This window comes from Hemicordylus capensis, chromosome 1, assembly GCF_027244095.1.
Source record: "Hemicordylus capensis ecotype Gifberg chromosome 1, rHemCap1.1.pri, whole genome shotgun sequence".
Taxonomy (NCBI): Eukaryota; Metazoa; Chordata; class Lepidosauria; order Squamata; family Cordylidae; genus Hemicordylus; species Hemicordylus capensis.
This window is the reverse complement of record NC_069657.1, coordinates 181,867,469-181,882,020: the sequence shown is the minus strand read 5'-3', so window position 1 is coordinate 181,882,020 and position 14,552 is coordinate 181,867,469. Positions and strand designations below refer to the sequence as shown.

Below are 14,552 nucleotides of genomic sequence, written 5' to 3'. Positions count from 1 at the left end.
GAGGACGGCGGGAAAGAGGGGTAAAATACGGTAGTTTCCCGGCTAAAACGGGAGACTTGACAGCACTGGCCAGGATGTGGAGAAATTGTTAAATGAAATTTTATCAGAGGCAAAAAAGAATATTGTTAGACCTCCAAGTAAACTGACAAGGTGATCTGTTATGCTGTTGTGGCCTTGTGTTGGGGTCTGTCTGTAGCAACCTTTACTGTTGCTAGGGGGGAAATGATTGCTAAGGGTGTTGCTATGTGTGTGCTGGAAGGGTTACAGCTTAGTCTGGTGACTACAGTGTCCTCTGCATGGGACAGAGGAATTTAAAAATTAAAAAAAAAACAGCTTAAGCTCAGTCAGGGGTTGGTCAGTGATGGAACATTATAATGGATATTATTCGTCAGAGACTAAAGGCCAATGAGCTACAGGCTAAAGAAATGTCAGGAGAGGATTGGCAGAAGAGACTAGGGGCTTGAATAGATAATGCTTGGCATAGCCAAGTGCAGTCCATAGAGTGGAGTCTAAGGACAGAACTGACTGGAAGGACAGAAGAAGACTGAAGAGAGAAGAGAAGAACCAACAAGCGAGGAATAGAGGCTGAGGCAAGGCAGAAGAAAGGGAGAGAAAGGTCTTGAAGGGGGAAGCCTAGGAAGGAGTTGCGGAAAGAGAGGGTTGTTTGGGGACAGCCCTTCAAGTGATCTTTTTGGGCCTGAGACATAAGTCACCTTGTGTAGTCTTAGCTTGAAGCAAAGGAAAGTCCTTACCAGAAAGACGACTTCATAGTCAGTTAAACTTGCATCAAGAAGATTCCTGAACAGCAGGAAGATTCATAGTTGCCTAATCCTGCTTCAGAAGAGAGCCTTCACCAGAAACTAGACTTCATATATTCAGCCAAGCCCGCAGTAAATAGAAGCTGACTAGAAGGAAGACTTTGTGAGTGTTAACTGGGGGAAAAGCTTAGAACTAGGTGAATCAGCTGATTGGATGGGATGTGGAGTGACCCAGGCCAAAGCTATAGCTACCACCCTTAAGAATACCCTTTTATGCAGCATCTAATCTATATCTAATTACATGTAAATAGAAATGATGTAAATATGTAATTGGTAATTTGCATAAATTATATTTATGTGTATGTGCAATTTGCACAACTTACACAAATTATGTAAATGCATCATTACTAGGTTGATGTACTCTTGCGCAGTATGTCAACACATATTAATTATGGCTGACATGAGGAAAATTACTTAAAGTAGTCCCATTGACTTTAAAGGACAACTTAAGCAATGCCACTGTTAAGAAAGGAGTTATTAATGTGCCAGCTTGTTCCCAGTTGACAGATGTTATAGTCATTTTGCACAAGATGGCTATTCTAGTAATTGCCTATTTAAGAGATTATTATGAGAACACTGAACATACATATTTCTTTTCTAAAAATTTTCGTTTGGCTTCCCAACACTTTACTACCACAACAATCAACCTTTCTTTCCCCACATTGATTAACAGAAAAAGTATAAAGAGGAAGCTGAGAGAACCATGTCATACTATGTGCCTGTTCTAGACACACCAGAAATGCAGAGAGTCCGGGAGAACCAAAAGAACTTTAGCATGGTATGTATATGTACTAATAGGTTGTAAGCAGAGCCTATATTTTGCCTTTTACATGTAAGGTTCTGGAGACTTGTATAGAATGTAGACAAACTAATGGTAGGATTTGCCATTATTGGATGTGTTGCAGCCAGACGACTCACATACTTTGAGCAGGATTATTCAATTGATTATTTCTGTGACATTGTAAATAATGTTGTTCTGACAGAGCAAGAGTGTAGGGATGTACACGAATCGCTTTTTGAGACATGATTCGGAACACATCCCCTGTCCGTTTAAAATGGAGGCGAACAGGTGCATACCTGCTCCTCCACCACTCACCGCCACTTCCTGAATCGGTGGCACTCCTCTCAGCTATCCTCATGTGTCAGCGGCACGCTCCCCCAGCTGCCCCCGTGCGATGCTGGCATGCACATGGCCTCTGCACATGTGTGGCAGCCATTTGTGCGGTCAGCATGTTTGCATGGTCAGGAGTTGCATGGTCAGCATGTCAGCAGGGTTTACTTGTCCTTCCTGCAGGGGTCTCTCTACTCCTATTGGCAATCAACCTCCTACACAGACTTACAATAAGAGGAAGGTAATGTATGCCATTGAGTCAGTGTTGTCTCCTGGCGACCACAGAGCCCTGTGGTTGTCTTTAGTAGAATACAGGAGGGGTTTACCATTGCCATCTCCCACACAGTATGAGATGATGCCTTTCAGCATCTTCCTATATCGCTGCTGCCCAATATAGATGTCTCCCATAGTCTGGGAAACATACCAGTGGAGATTTGAACCGGCAACCTCTGGCTTGTTAGTCAAGTAATCTCCTCACAATACCATTAGGTGGCTTCAATAAGAGTTTACATCCGATAAGAGTTTACATCCCATTATATAGATCGGCATATAAACACATGTAAATAATACATGTTACAACCAATACAAAACACAAACTGTAACAGCAGTCTACAAATTTTATTCTAAAACAAGAAACCATAAATAGTTAAAAGTATTAAGCAGCAGATGAGGAGAATAAGATCTCATACATAGCTAAATGCCTATAAAGTTGACAAGAAAATGTATTCTCTGTGGTTTGAAAATACAGCCTTAGAAATGGAAAGTTATATATATCGAGCTCTCTCTGTGTATACCTTCCACTTACTTCCTTGCATTGGGATGTTCTGGAGTAACTTATGGTGCTTGGGATGGGTTTGCTTGTCTTTCATCTTCCTTGGGTCAGCTAATTAAAGAAGCAAAAACAAAGCAACATCCAAGATGGCTGTCAGGCAAGGAATAAACTGATTCCTTGTTAGGCTGCCATGTAGTCTGTTCCTGTTTGACTCAGATGGAAAGAGTGGTCACAGAAAAAGTTGCCCCTCTAAAACCCAGAATGGTTCACTCTTATTTATGTCTATGTCAACATTGCCTTGGTTGTTGCAGATTTTACCTGGCAGTACACAAGTGAAGGTAGGGTGACAAGGAAACAGGGCAAGTAAAGTTAATTGTGCAGCTGCTCATGTGCCTGGGAATCAGGATCATCCCACAGGAAGGGCTGATAGGGATCCCAGTGTATACAGAGAGAATCTCTATCCCATGTATGTGATTCCCGTGCTCTATAATGTTGTGGGAATGTGGCATGGGCAATAGTAATGCCATCCTAATATTAAAGTGACTGGAGAAGCCCTTATAGATTTGAGAGCTCTAGGTGTGCGCTGGAGTTCCCACATATGCAAAAAATGACTGAATTGAGGTGAGACCTTTGAAATACCTCAGTGACTCATGTTGCTGCTAAGATCACAGTACAGATTTTGGAATTACTAGCAGGTGCATCTTTTTGGGAACTCAAATACTAAAGTGGAATTCTGCAAAAGCAATCAACTAAAAATGTATCTTCTCCTAACAGCTTCAGTACCAACATGATCTGCAGCACAGCAAAGGAAAAGTCACCGTAGTAAATGAAACACCAGAAATACTACGAGTTAAAGAAAACCAGAAGAACTTCAGCACGGTAACCTTAGTTTACACTACAATGTGATGCAGATAATTCAGTTTTAAGGGTTTTCTCCTCATTTTGCAAACACTTCCATACATGCCAATCTTATTTTGTGCTAATGAAGCTCTTTGTGTACCCAGTATCTAAGCTTGCTTATGTTGCACAAAATCAGAACCTTACTATTTTCCATGAATGTTGTGCTCATCTAATGAGTATGACAGCTTTATGGCTACCTTCCCCAAGTGACAGCTTGAAGAGTTCCCAGACTACTCTCTCTCTTCACTTTTTGGTTACACTATGGGTTGTATACAGCACATCTGACAATAGTATTAAATGTCTGCCTTTGTTTTGTCATGTGGCTGTGCAGGCTATGAGCTTGTAGTGTTACAGGTTTGCTGTGTCTTCTTTTAGCAGTTGATCCACGTATGCCCTGCTTTGTTCTAGTAAGTATGTCTTAATCTCCGAGTCTCAAAAAGATGCTAAATATTGTTACATGTAATGTCTTTACTGGTCATGATTACCAATAGGTGTTGGACCAAAGCAGTGGAGTGTCGCATAATATAATTTTGAGTTAAAATTGGAGTCATCATTATAATTTTAATGCAGACTCAGTCTTTCATGTTTGAACAAGGATGTTTGATACTCATCCTTGATAGTCTCTCACACATTCCAAAAAGCTTCTAGCAAATATTGGAACAATTCCAGAGAACAATTCCACTCAGCATGGAGGGCAGCTGGAAAGGGAAATTGGCCATTCCCTCGTGTGCATGCATAAGTGCTTTTGGCAAATACAGGTTTCTTTGGATCTTGACCACATGATTTGGCTAAAAGCACTTGTTTGGACAAAGATATATTGTTTCTAGTAAAAATTGCCTCTTACGGTCTGATTTCTGCCTCTCTATAGTGGCTTTGTTCATGCAGTCAGAACTTAGCGGGGTTCCGACTGTTCCTTAACTTCCACCCAAGATTAATTTATTTGGGAGTGCCAGCTAAATCTATAGGAATTACTCTTGTATAAAAGCACTTATGATCTGGGAGCCAGTGCAGCAATTAAAAACCAGCCTCATCAACTTTCCCATTCTCATGGTACTGAGCATGCCCAGTAGCAGCAATTGAAGCCATGGGCCTATGTTCACCCACGCTGTGACTGATGAGTGGGGCTGTTAGTTGCTGCACCTTTTGGAGGTTTCCTGCTGCTTGAGTCTCCACTGTTTTGTCGTCCTTTTCTAGTCAGTGACAATGTTGTTTTCTATGCTCAATTTTGTTGTCTTGGTTAAGATTTTATATAAAGAAGATATTGGAACAGGAACAGCTATTGAAAAGACGCCCGAGATGCAGAGAATTAAACAAACCCAGGATGCAATAAGCACGGTACAAAACCCAGCCAATTTTTTTTTTAACATTCTTACCTGTGCTTTCCAACTTCTAAAACTTCATCTGCCTTACATGAGCCTAACAGCAATTATGGAGTAACTTTTTTTTTTTTTGTTAACTTGAAAAAGTCAATGCCTTTTATTGTCATTAATCAAACCCATAATTTGCTAACGAGCTCATACTTTATATTTTCATTTTCATAAATAAAATGTCATTCATGTTAAGAATAACAATTAACATTTTCTAATTTTCAACTAATGTTTATCATTTCATGAAACATGGAAGCTATCATTCATTTTATTATCTTGTCCCAAATGTCAATAACATGTTCATTATAGCAAATGTAATTACAATTATTTTTAAATTGGTGATAATTTAAGACTCTCTTTCTTTTCCACATTCTCCTTTTTCTCTCTGCAACTTTTACTCTCCCTCCTTCCCCAGTAAATATGGTAGGAGAATTTTAAAGTGATCAATGCTTTGATTGTATATTACTCAATGTCTTGCATTCCTTTTTTTACATTTTGCTAAAAAAAGAGGTTAAACAATGTTTCACTGAATGTTGTACATGCACCTTCACCCATGTTGGATAGACTATAATGCTTTCCTAAAACCAGTAATTTATGAATAATGAGTACATATATTATTTGTTTGACCATTCTGAAGGTCTTATTTTCTTAGATTAATTTTGTAAGATAAACTTTTGAATCCAGATTTCAAATGTTCTCCTAGAATTTGATCCTGATGCAGCTAATGTTAGTCATGATGCAGCTAATGTTAGTCATGAGGTCGATTACATGACCAGGTGGGCAGGTGGGGGGGGAGGCTGGTTTAATTCCCCCCCCCATCCCAGACAAGTGCCGGTGTGTTGCTGGGAGCACGGACCACACTCCCAGATGATCCATGCTGAGTACTGCAGTGTGGAGTGCCAGAGACTGGAATGATGCGTCCCAGCCTCTGGAAATCCTGCAGTGCACCACACAACATGTGTAATGCATTGGAGGATTCCCCTAGGGAATGGGTGCTCTAGGCACCTGTCTCTGTGTCCACTGGGGCTGAACATAGCCCCAGCGAACACACAATCTTGGGGCCCGGGTTAAAGGTTTGAGTAAGCCCTTAACCCCAGCTAAGAGCTGGGTTTAAAAGCAGGTCTAAGTGGCGCTGCTCCACTGGGATTGATCCCTGTCCCAGTGGTTCTCACATGCAGCCTAACCCAGGCCTGGCTTCCCTAGCCTGGGTTAGGGTGCGCATGAGAATAGCCTCTGAGTCTTATTGAAAGTAAGTTAGTTGTAACTAATTTGTGCCATTAGTTTCACTGGACTTGCTCACAACTATTCTGGATCAGGATAGCTCATTCCCTCTCTAGAAAGATCTGTAGATGCATTAAAGACTAGTGTGTATATATCTGCATTCTAATCCCCTAGCTCCAGTGTGAACACTGAAGTTCCAGTGCACACACAGAGTTCCAAGAATGAAGAGGCTCCCCTTTTCTTCTTAGACAGTGCTCTGTATTTCAGCCATGATTTCCAGTTGCATATCCCCGAGTCCATGGAATTTTGGCTTGTGATAATAAGTTCTAGTGGAAATAATCCAAAGGAAACCCTAGAAATTTAACTGATGTAGTCATATTCTCATATGCAACCTAGCTGAATGGCCATGTAATTTGAATCAAAAACCTGCACTAAAGAGAGTGTTAACAATGGCCATGGTAGGACTCTTCATAATAGCAGCACTTCAGATACAGCTGAGGTGTTATATGAACATACTATGCAGCTCCTTGAAGATCCACTTGGATCTTCATAAGGCTCCCATAAGTGTGATGAACAAAAATAAAGTCTACCAGGGAACATTCAGGCAGATGGCATTAGGGATAAATAAATATATTACTGGTACAAGATAAAATACTATCACATGGTAAAGCCACTTTAGAGACAGGGGATGTGGTGTAAAGCTTTTATCATGCCAGGAAAAGCAGATTCCTCTGGCAAAATGGCTGGATGAGTGTGTCCATCTATTGAACTCCCTCCCTGGAACGTCCATCGGTACTGAGTTGTAAATTTTGGGCTGCATATTTAAAGTTTTAAATTTCTGCAGAAATTTTGTTTCCTAACTCTCTGCAGAGGTCAGCCTTGATAAGGATCTTTCCACATGGGTGTATGCAATTTGTTTAGCTCCCACAAGAGCATATTTTTCCAACAATGTTTGTTTTCTCTGTTCTCTCTTGTGAGGTGGATATGTATGTCTCATGTACACAACGTTAAGTCCTTCTTGTTTTGTTTCTTCTGAATTGCGTACAACTTTGTAGATTAAGTACAAGGATCACATTGGAAAAGGAACTCCCATTTCTGACCTTCCTGAAGTCAAGCGGGTCAAGGAGACACAGAAGCACATCAGCTCGGTAGTGGCTGATCTTTTCTATGCTCATTTGTGTGAGAGCTGTACAGTAACGGTGTGCTGTTCACCTTACTAAATAGTCTTTTATTCCCCTTGCTAACATGTGCTATTATCATTAGCCTTCAGTATAAGAAGGGCATTCCTCAAGCTTTAACCTCCATTAGCTTTGACAACTATTTTCTGCATACTTTGAGAGGAGAATATACATACATTTCATGCTAAACAGCCAGAGATGGACCAAAAGATTTTGATTCCTGAGGCATAAGAATCCAACTGGCATTACTTGTGGGTGTAAACAACATAATATCAAAAGTTTCTGCCTTTTAATGCTATCCCTGAATCTGCCGCCCACTAAGTAGACTGCCTCACCTTGCCTAGTGGTAGGGCCAGCCCTGTGACTGGCATCCATTGTGGGCATGTGGGGGCTAGCGGTGGATAGTCAGTGCTAATAGGCATTCTTGCCACAATCCAACACTGAGGTCAGTGTTCTTATGCACATTCAAATCCATGTTGGATTGTGACTTCTCCAGTTATTGCTCAGCATATTCCATAGATTAGGCCCAGCACTGTAAACTGGTTGTGAGGCTGCAGACTAAGCCCTGGCAGAACATTACTTGATGTCTAAGCACCTTTCCCCTCTAATGCTTGGTTCTGAAAATCCAAACAATTTATTCCACCTATTGCATTCTTTGGCAGGGTAATACAATCTTAACCTGCCATGTGGTTGTATAGTATACATAGCTGGGAAACTATTTTATTTTAGTTATTACAAACAGTTCTTATGGCTTACATTAATAGTGAATGTAGTACTCTGCTGGAGATTTTCTCCGTATAGAGAACATGGAAATTCTGTCTGGCCAAGTGTGTGGCCATTTAAATCATGGTAGGGTGAGTGTTCCCGTAAGAGAACTTGTACTGTAGTGACAATTATCAAGGGAATATGTTTCTCCTCTCTTGAGCATTGCACCTTTCCTTTACCGTGATCTCCATTACCCTGATCTCCAAACTAATTGTTTTTAGTTTGCATAATCCAGCTACAGTCAGGCACTGCATTACCCCCTTTCTAACTTTAGAGTTACCTTATTTGCTTCTGACACTTTGAACTGACTGTATGCTTTATTTACTGTTCTTTCTAGTCATATTTTTTCTGTTGGGGAAGGGGGCATATTTTTTTAAAGGAGTGAAATGCAGGACTTTATTATTATTTTTAACTGGCAAGAGTATTATTGTTCGTATTCATTTGCTCTTGTTTTTGTTTAAATACCAAATGCAGGATTATAACCATTTGATACAATGTTGCTCTCAGATCTACATATTTTAATCCTAGACTTGGTCCTAGATTATGGCTCAAATCAAATTTCTGTCAAATGCAACAGAAATAATTATGTGAGAGCTGAAACTGAAGTCTCATCAGCAATTCAATACCAGACTAGATAGAACGCCAAGTTTTATCAAGAAGGCAGTTTCCAAATATTGGCTTTCCCAATAATTATAGCATCAAACTGGCAAATAAAACAGGCATGACCTCAGAAGGGAGGTACCATTTATCCCAAGGATTTGGGAGCTATTGTCACTCCTTATGCCTGGAGACACCAAGAAAGAAAGGCCCTAACAAAACAAAATGTTGGTGGGGATAATCAAATGGTACCTCCTTGGTAGCATCCTGTTATAACAAAACAGACAATGCTTTCAAAATATAGCAGAAACATCTTTAGCTGGGCAGTTTTACATTCCCTCCGGGCAATGTCCAAATATTTACATGCAGAAAATATGTGCTAACCAACCTTCTGTGCTGCACATAGGTTTTTGTGAGTTGCTGTCAGCCATCTTCTTACCTTCTTGGGTGTTTGTATTCTGCAGGTTTTGTACAAAGAGAATGCAGGGCAAGGAACCCCAATACCGGTTACTCCAGAGATAGAGAGAGTCAAACGCAATCAAGAACACATTAGCTCGGTATTTCTCAATGAAATCACAAGAACCCTAACAACTCATCTTTTAAACATAACATTCTAACCATCATTCTCTACATCCTACTTCATGCCATTCTTCTGACTCATTACCCTTCTTGACATGTTTTAACCTATTTAATTGACAATTTTACACACATTACAATAATAAAAAAGAAACAATGACCAAAAATGCCATTCATCTTCAATAAAATTAACAGTGTTACCCCTTCACACATTTGCTTTCTTTAATGTGCTATTTCTGACATTCTTTTTCATTCACATATGTAATTAATAATCTGTAATCATTTTCAGCTTTCTGTTATTTTTCACTACCAGACCAAGCATGGAATTTACACTTGCACCATTACCACAAAGTGCTCGTCATAATCCGAATGTAATGACTTCACCTATTTTTAGTGTCTTTTGTGGCTACTTTATCATACTTCACAGGTGTCATACAAAGAAAACTTGGGGACAGGAACACCAACTCCTGTTACCCCAGAAATGGAGCGAATCAAGCGCATTCAGGAGAACATTAGCTCGGTATATTGCAAAATATTTATAAATAATCCCTTTTAACCATCATCACCCCATGCTAAATATTTTTCTTTTAATATTTCCACAACCCTTTGAATTTCAGTTCCTCACTATGTTAATCAAATCAAGTCACTAAATGGTAGTCACTGAGGTGGAAAAAATAACATTAACTTTGCGTTAGGTCTGCCGTGGTTTTAACTGTATCTCTTTCTCTCACTCTTCTCCTTGCCCCCCATCAGACAATATTATTTGTTTTAAAACAAATGATATTCAGAGTGAATTCCCTGAATCCTTATAACAGGAATGATTTCTAATAGCCTTTGCCATCCATGTGTTGGTGTAGTGTGAAATTAGAATAAAACCCTAACCTTTTTTCAAATTATTTATGTCATTTTGTTATTACTATGTATTAGGCCTTTTTGAAAACTCAAGGCATTCTGCAAGACTTTCAAATAGAACTGGTGGTGGTGTTCTAAGCAGGAAAACAGTGACACAACATTGAAAGATCTGTAATATACCAAGTTGCTTGAAATGAATTTGGCTACAAATGACAAGAAGTGGCCACCTTCAGATGTAACGTGGAATCAGGGGTCCAATGGATCCATGGTTCCCTGCCCCCCTCCCCCTGCTCTCCTGCCTGCATTCAGATGAAACAGAGAGAGCCCTCTCTGCAGGAGGAGGAACTGTCTGCTGGGGCTTCCTTCTTTAATGAATGACAGCCCTGTTAGCCAATAACAGCCGGAGTGAGGGAGGAGCTTCCTCTCTCAACTCCCAGTTGCAGAAGTGGGAGACTGCAGTGCCAGCATTTGGATATAACACTGGCACCACAGAACTGGAGGTCTGGGTGGTGAACCTCACTACAAACCAAAGCTACAAAAGATAATTCAGGGAGGGAAATCGCGGGTCCATTTCTTTACGAAACTGCGGTTGCCCACATTCGGTCATACAGTTTACAAAACCGGAAGTCCCTTCACTACCAGTTTTGTGTTATGTGCAAATGCATCCAATGTACTCTTGCTCAATCTATGTAGGTTCCCACAATGCACTGAAGCAGTCTCTGTCATTCAACTCCTTTCCCACAGATGGCCCATCCCCACTTTCTGATTAGGTCATTTATCCCCTCAGGTCTCTGCATATCCTTTTAGAGAGAGAAAGAGGCTGAGGATGTATATTTTGGGGCCTGGTACTGCCTGCCTTATTATCAAGAGTGCTACTTACAAGCATTTATTCATCCTTCTCTGGTAAAAGATGGGAAGAAAAGGAACCCAAACCCAGAGTTGCATCAGTTGCTGGCTCCACAGACACTGAGATACAGCCAACAGATGGCTATATTGAGGAGATTCCTAGAACTCAAAAGCACTATGACAGATCACTTTCCTGATGTCCCTGAATACAATAGCATAATAGGCCTAGAAGATCCTATCTGCAGCCTTATGAGGTGCTGTAGAATCAGATGCTTTGCTATAATTGTGGATGGTTAATCTCTTCTTCGTGGCAACTATAAGGGAGAATGTGAAGAAACAGCTGAGAGAACAGAAGACCATATCCCTAAACATGTTCCATAGCAATAGCATAAAATGAGTTTAATATATAAACATAATTGTGTGAGTTTGAGTTCTTTTATGAACATTTAATTATAGGAACTGTCTCAGAGCAAAATATTTAGTGTGCTTTTCATTTTTAATGTTTGTTAGGGGAGTTATTTAATTTTGTTTAGTTCTGTGGTTTGGGCTTTTTAAGGCAGATCAATGAACTGCGTTCTCCATGCTGATCATGTGTTTTAAACGAGGCACTTAAATTATTTGTTGATTTATTTGTTGACACTCTGAATTACACAGGTGTCGTACAAAGAAAATTTGGGGACCGGAACCCCAACACCCATTACTCCAGAGATGGAGAGAGTCAAACGCAATCAAGAAAACTTTAGCTCGGTATTTTTGCAATTAAAAGTGACCTTTAACTTCATTTAAAATGTAATTAACCTTTATCAGCCTTAACTCCCTCTCCATGCCATCAACCTAGCTGATTTTTATAATAAAACTTGATTGTAGATAATTCACTAGTGACTTTCTCCCCTCCATCCACCATTTCCTTTATTTATTTGGTGGTGTTGAATGTTTTTCTAACCCATGATAAAGTGTAGCTGTTGTGAACAAAAATGAAAGCCAAACAGATAGTTAACAAGATGGTATTATTCAGTACATTTGTGATGTGTTCCAGCCACAGTTGAGCAAAGTGAAATTCTTTTCATTTTAGTGGGGAGCAAAGCACATACTAAACTCTCTCCTGTTAAAGTCAATGGGACTTGAAAGTGCTCTACATGGGTGAATCACACCCTAATGTTAATCAAATACAAATTTTCTTATGGCTTATTTTACTTAAGCATTAAAGTGTATTGGTTCAGATTCTCAACTACTGTGAAAATATATAAATCTTCTCACTCAAACATCTAGGCCAATTCAAAATCCTGTTTTCTTGAAACATTATTTTCCCCACAACCCAGTATAAAATAGCTTGTTTTAGTAGCACACCTTTTGGATTTAACAAAGTCTCAGGCAACTAGGCTTGCACCTGAGTGCTGTAAATTGGCTTCAACTGTAGTGTCAGAAGTAGTGATTTGCAAGTATAGAAGCACACTCCTATCCTTTAATTTGTTGATTCTTTATTCTGATTACAGAAGTCATAATCTCTTTGCCTGCCTCCCACTCATCCAGTAGGTCACAAAGACTCACAGGATGCTGTGCAAGTTGGTAGGAGATGGACAAAGAATTTGGAATGACAAATAAATAAGGAAAGGATTTATGATCATTTCTGAAAATACTAACTCCTTACATCCATTTAGTGTAAAAATCTGCTCAATACTTTATTTATTTATTTACTGTAAATGTTATATCAGAAACACTTCTTCCATCAGAATTGCCCACAATTATTATTATTAATTTTGTTCACAACGGCTGACATCCAGAGTAGCACTGCAGGGATGAAGCAGTGCTGAGTTCGAGACTACCACTGCACTGTCATGTGAGCAGAGAAGGGATGACTTTCAATAATCTCCCCTTCCCTCTGAAGCCCAGTGTGCATCACAAACATATGTCCCTGAGGGACATGTGGTAATTCTAGTAAAATAACATTCCCTTTTGATCTCATTGATATTAACTTTTGATCTTTGTTAGAGGTTCAGTTTATTTCTTTATATGTAATTGACTTATGGAAGGGACATCTGTCTAATATCATCATCCTCAATTTCCAATGAGTTTATTTACATTTTTGAATTCCCCCCACCAACAATAATCTTGAACACTGTTAACCATTTTTCTCTTTTCTTTTCTTTTCTTTTCTTTTCTTTTCTTTTCCAAGTCACTATTTACTTTTGTGTGACATTGTATTACATATTTGGTCTGACTCTCCAGTTGGGATTAACTGTAAGCACAGCACCACATTTTCACTCAAAAATCTGACTATAAAATATTTATTAGAAAAATTATTCTGCAATCAACATTGTTCTATTCTAGAGTAAGAAATTATAAAATGTTAACTATGATCAAACTATCACAGTAGGTTCCACCTACTGCACTTTTATTCTAGGCTTATTGTATGTTATATTTCTATCTTGGGAATTCTCACCTTGTGCCATTTTTCTAGTGGTTCTCTTTGCTTTTCTTCTGGCAGTTCCGTTGTTTTGCATGGCCAAGGGAAAACACCAATGATGTCACCAATCTGATTTGCAATGACAAGTGGTCAAAGATACCCAATGAAGAATTTCTAGAGGTTTTAGGTTACTAATATGCTACGCATCACTTAGAAAACAAACAGCAATAAAACCTCCCAACTCTAGTGTAAGGAAGTATATATTACAAAACCCCAATGTCAGTTCAAGTTTAGGTGTTTATCCTTCATACAATGCCTAAAATTTCTAACCTAGTATCTCAATGGATTTCTTAGGGTGGCTCTTCTCATTATAAAGGTAAAGTGTGCCATCAAGTTGGTCTCGACTCCTGGCGACCACAGAGCCCTGTGGTTGTCTTTGGGAGAATACAGGAGGGGTTTACCCTTGCCACCTCCCACGCAGTATGAGATGATGCCTTTCAGCATCTTCCTATATCGCTGCTGCCCGATATAGGTGTTTCCCATAGTGTGGGAAACACACCAGCAGGAATTTGAACTGGCAGCCTCTGGCTTGGTAGTCAAGTCATTTCCCCACTGTGCCATTAAGTGGCTTCTTCTCATTCTCATTGTACCTGCATATTAATAATTGTGAGAATATGCCCTCTGCTCCTTGGTCATGATCCAGCCAGTGTGAGGCATTTTTTAGTCTCTTTGAGTGCAGTGGGAAGCACACACTTTCATTTCTCCTGCTAAAATAAATGGGACTTAAATCTACCTAACTAGTTTAATAGTATCCCTCATATCTAATATCTGTGCACCTGTATCTACTGTGTATCAGGATGAAAAAGCAAGAAACCATAGGAAAAATATTGTGGAAATATAACATGGACAAACTCCAACATGACAGTTTTGAGAAGACATGACTGCAGAATCAGACCCAGAGATGTTTTTTCCCCCTCTTGTAGCTCTTCATTAACTCTACAATATATATATATATATTGTCATTTTACAGGTCTTATACAAAGAAAACCTAGGGACAGGAATCCCAACTCCTGTCACTCCAGAAATTGAAAGAGCCAAACACAACCAAGAAATCTTTAGCTCGGTATTTCCGGGGAACCATGTTA

At 39.5% G+C, this 14,552-nt stretch overlaps 1 protein-coding gene across 38 annotated transcripts in view; it reads left to right on the top strand.

The window, feature by feature from the left end:
- The window catches only part of NEB (nebulin), a 268,629-nt gene that overhangs the window by 236,968 nt on the left and 17,109 nt on the right, over positions 1–14,552 (top strand). For 12 of the 38 annotated variants that reach the window (XM_053258395.1, XM_053258346.1, XM_053258280.1 and 9 more), the window contains 8 exons: positions 1,492–1,596; positions 3,476–3,580; positions 4,844–4,936; positions 7,245–7,337; positions 9,194–9,286; positions 9,733–9,825; positions 11,658–11,750; positions 14,438–14,530. In XM_053258395.1, the coding sequence (XP_053114370.1) occupies positions 1,492–1,596; positions 3,476–3,580; positions 4,844–4,936; positions 7,245–7,337; positions 9,194–9,286; positions 9,733–9,825; positions 11,658–11,750; positions 14,438–14,530 (768 nt within the window). The remainder of the gene's footprint in view (positions 1–1,491; positions 1,597–3,475; positions 3,581–4,843; positions 4,937–7,244; positions 7,338–9,193; positions 9,287–9,732; positions 9,826–11,657; positions 11,751–14,437; positions 14,531–14,552) is intronic. The other 26 variants (XM_053258532.1, XM_053258510.1, XM_053258489.1 and 23 more) reach the window with 9 other exon arrangements.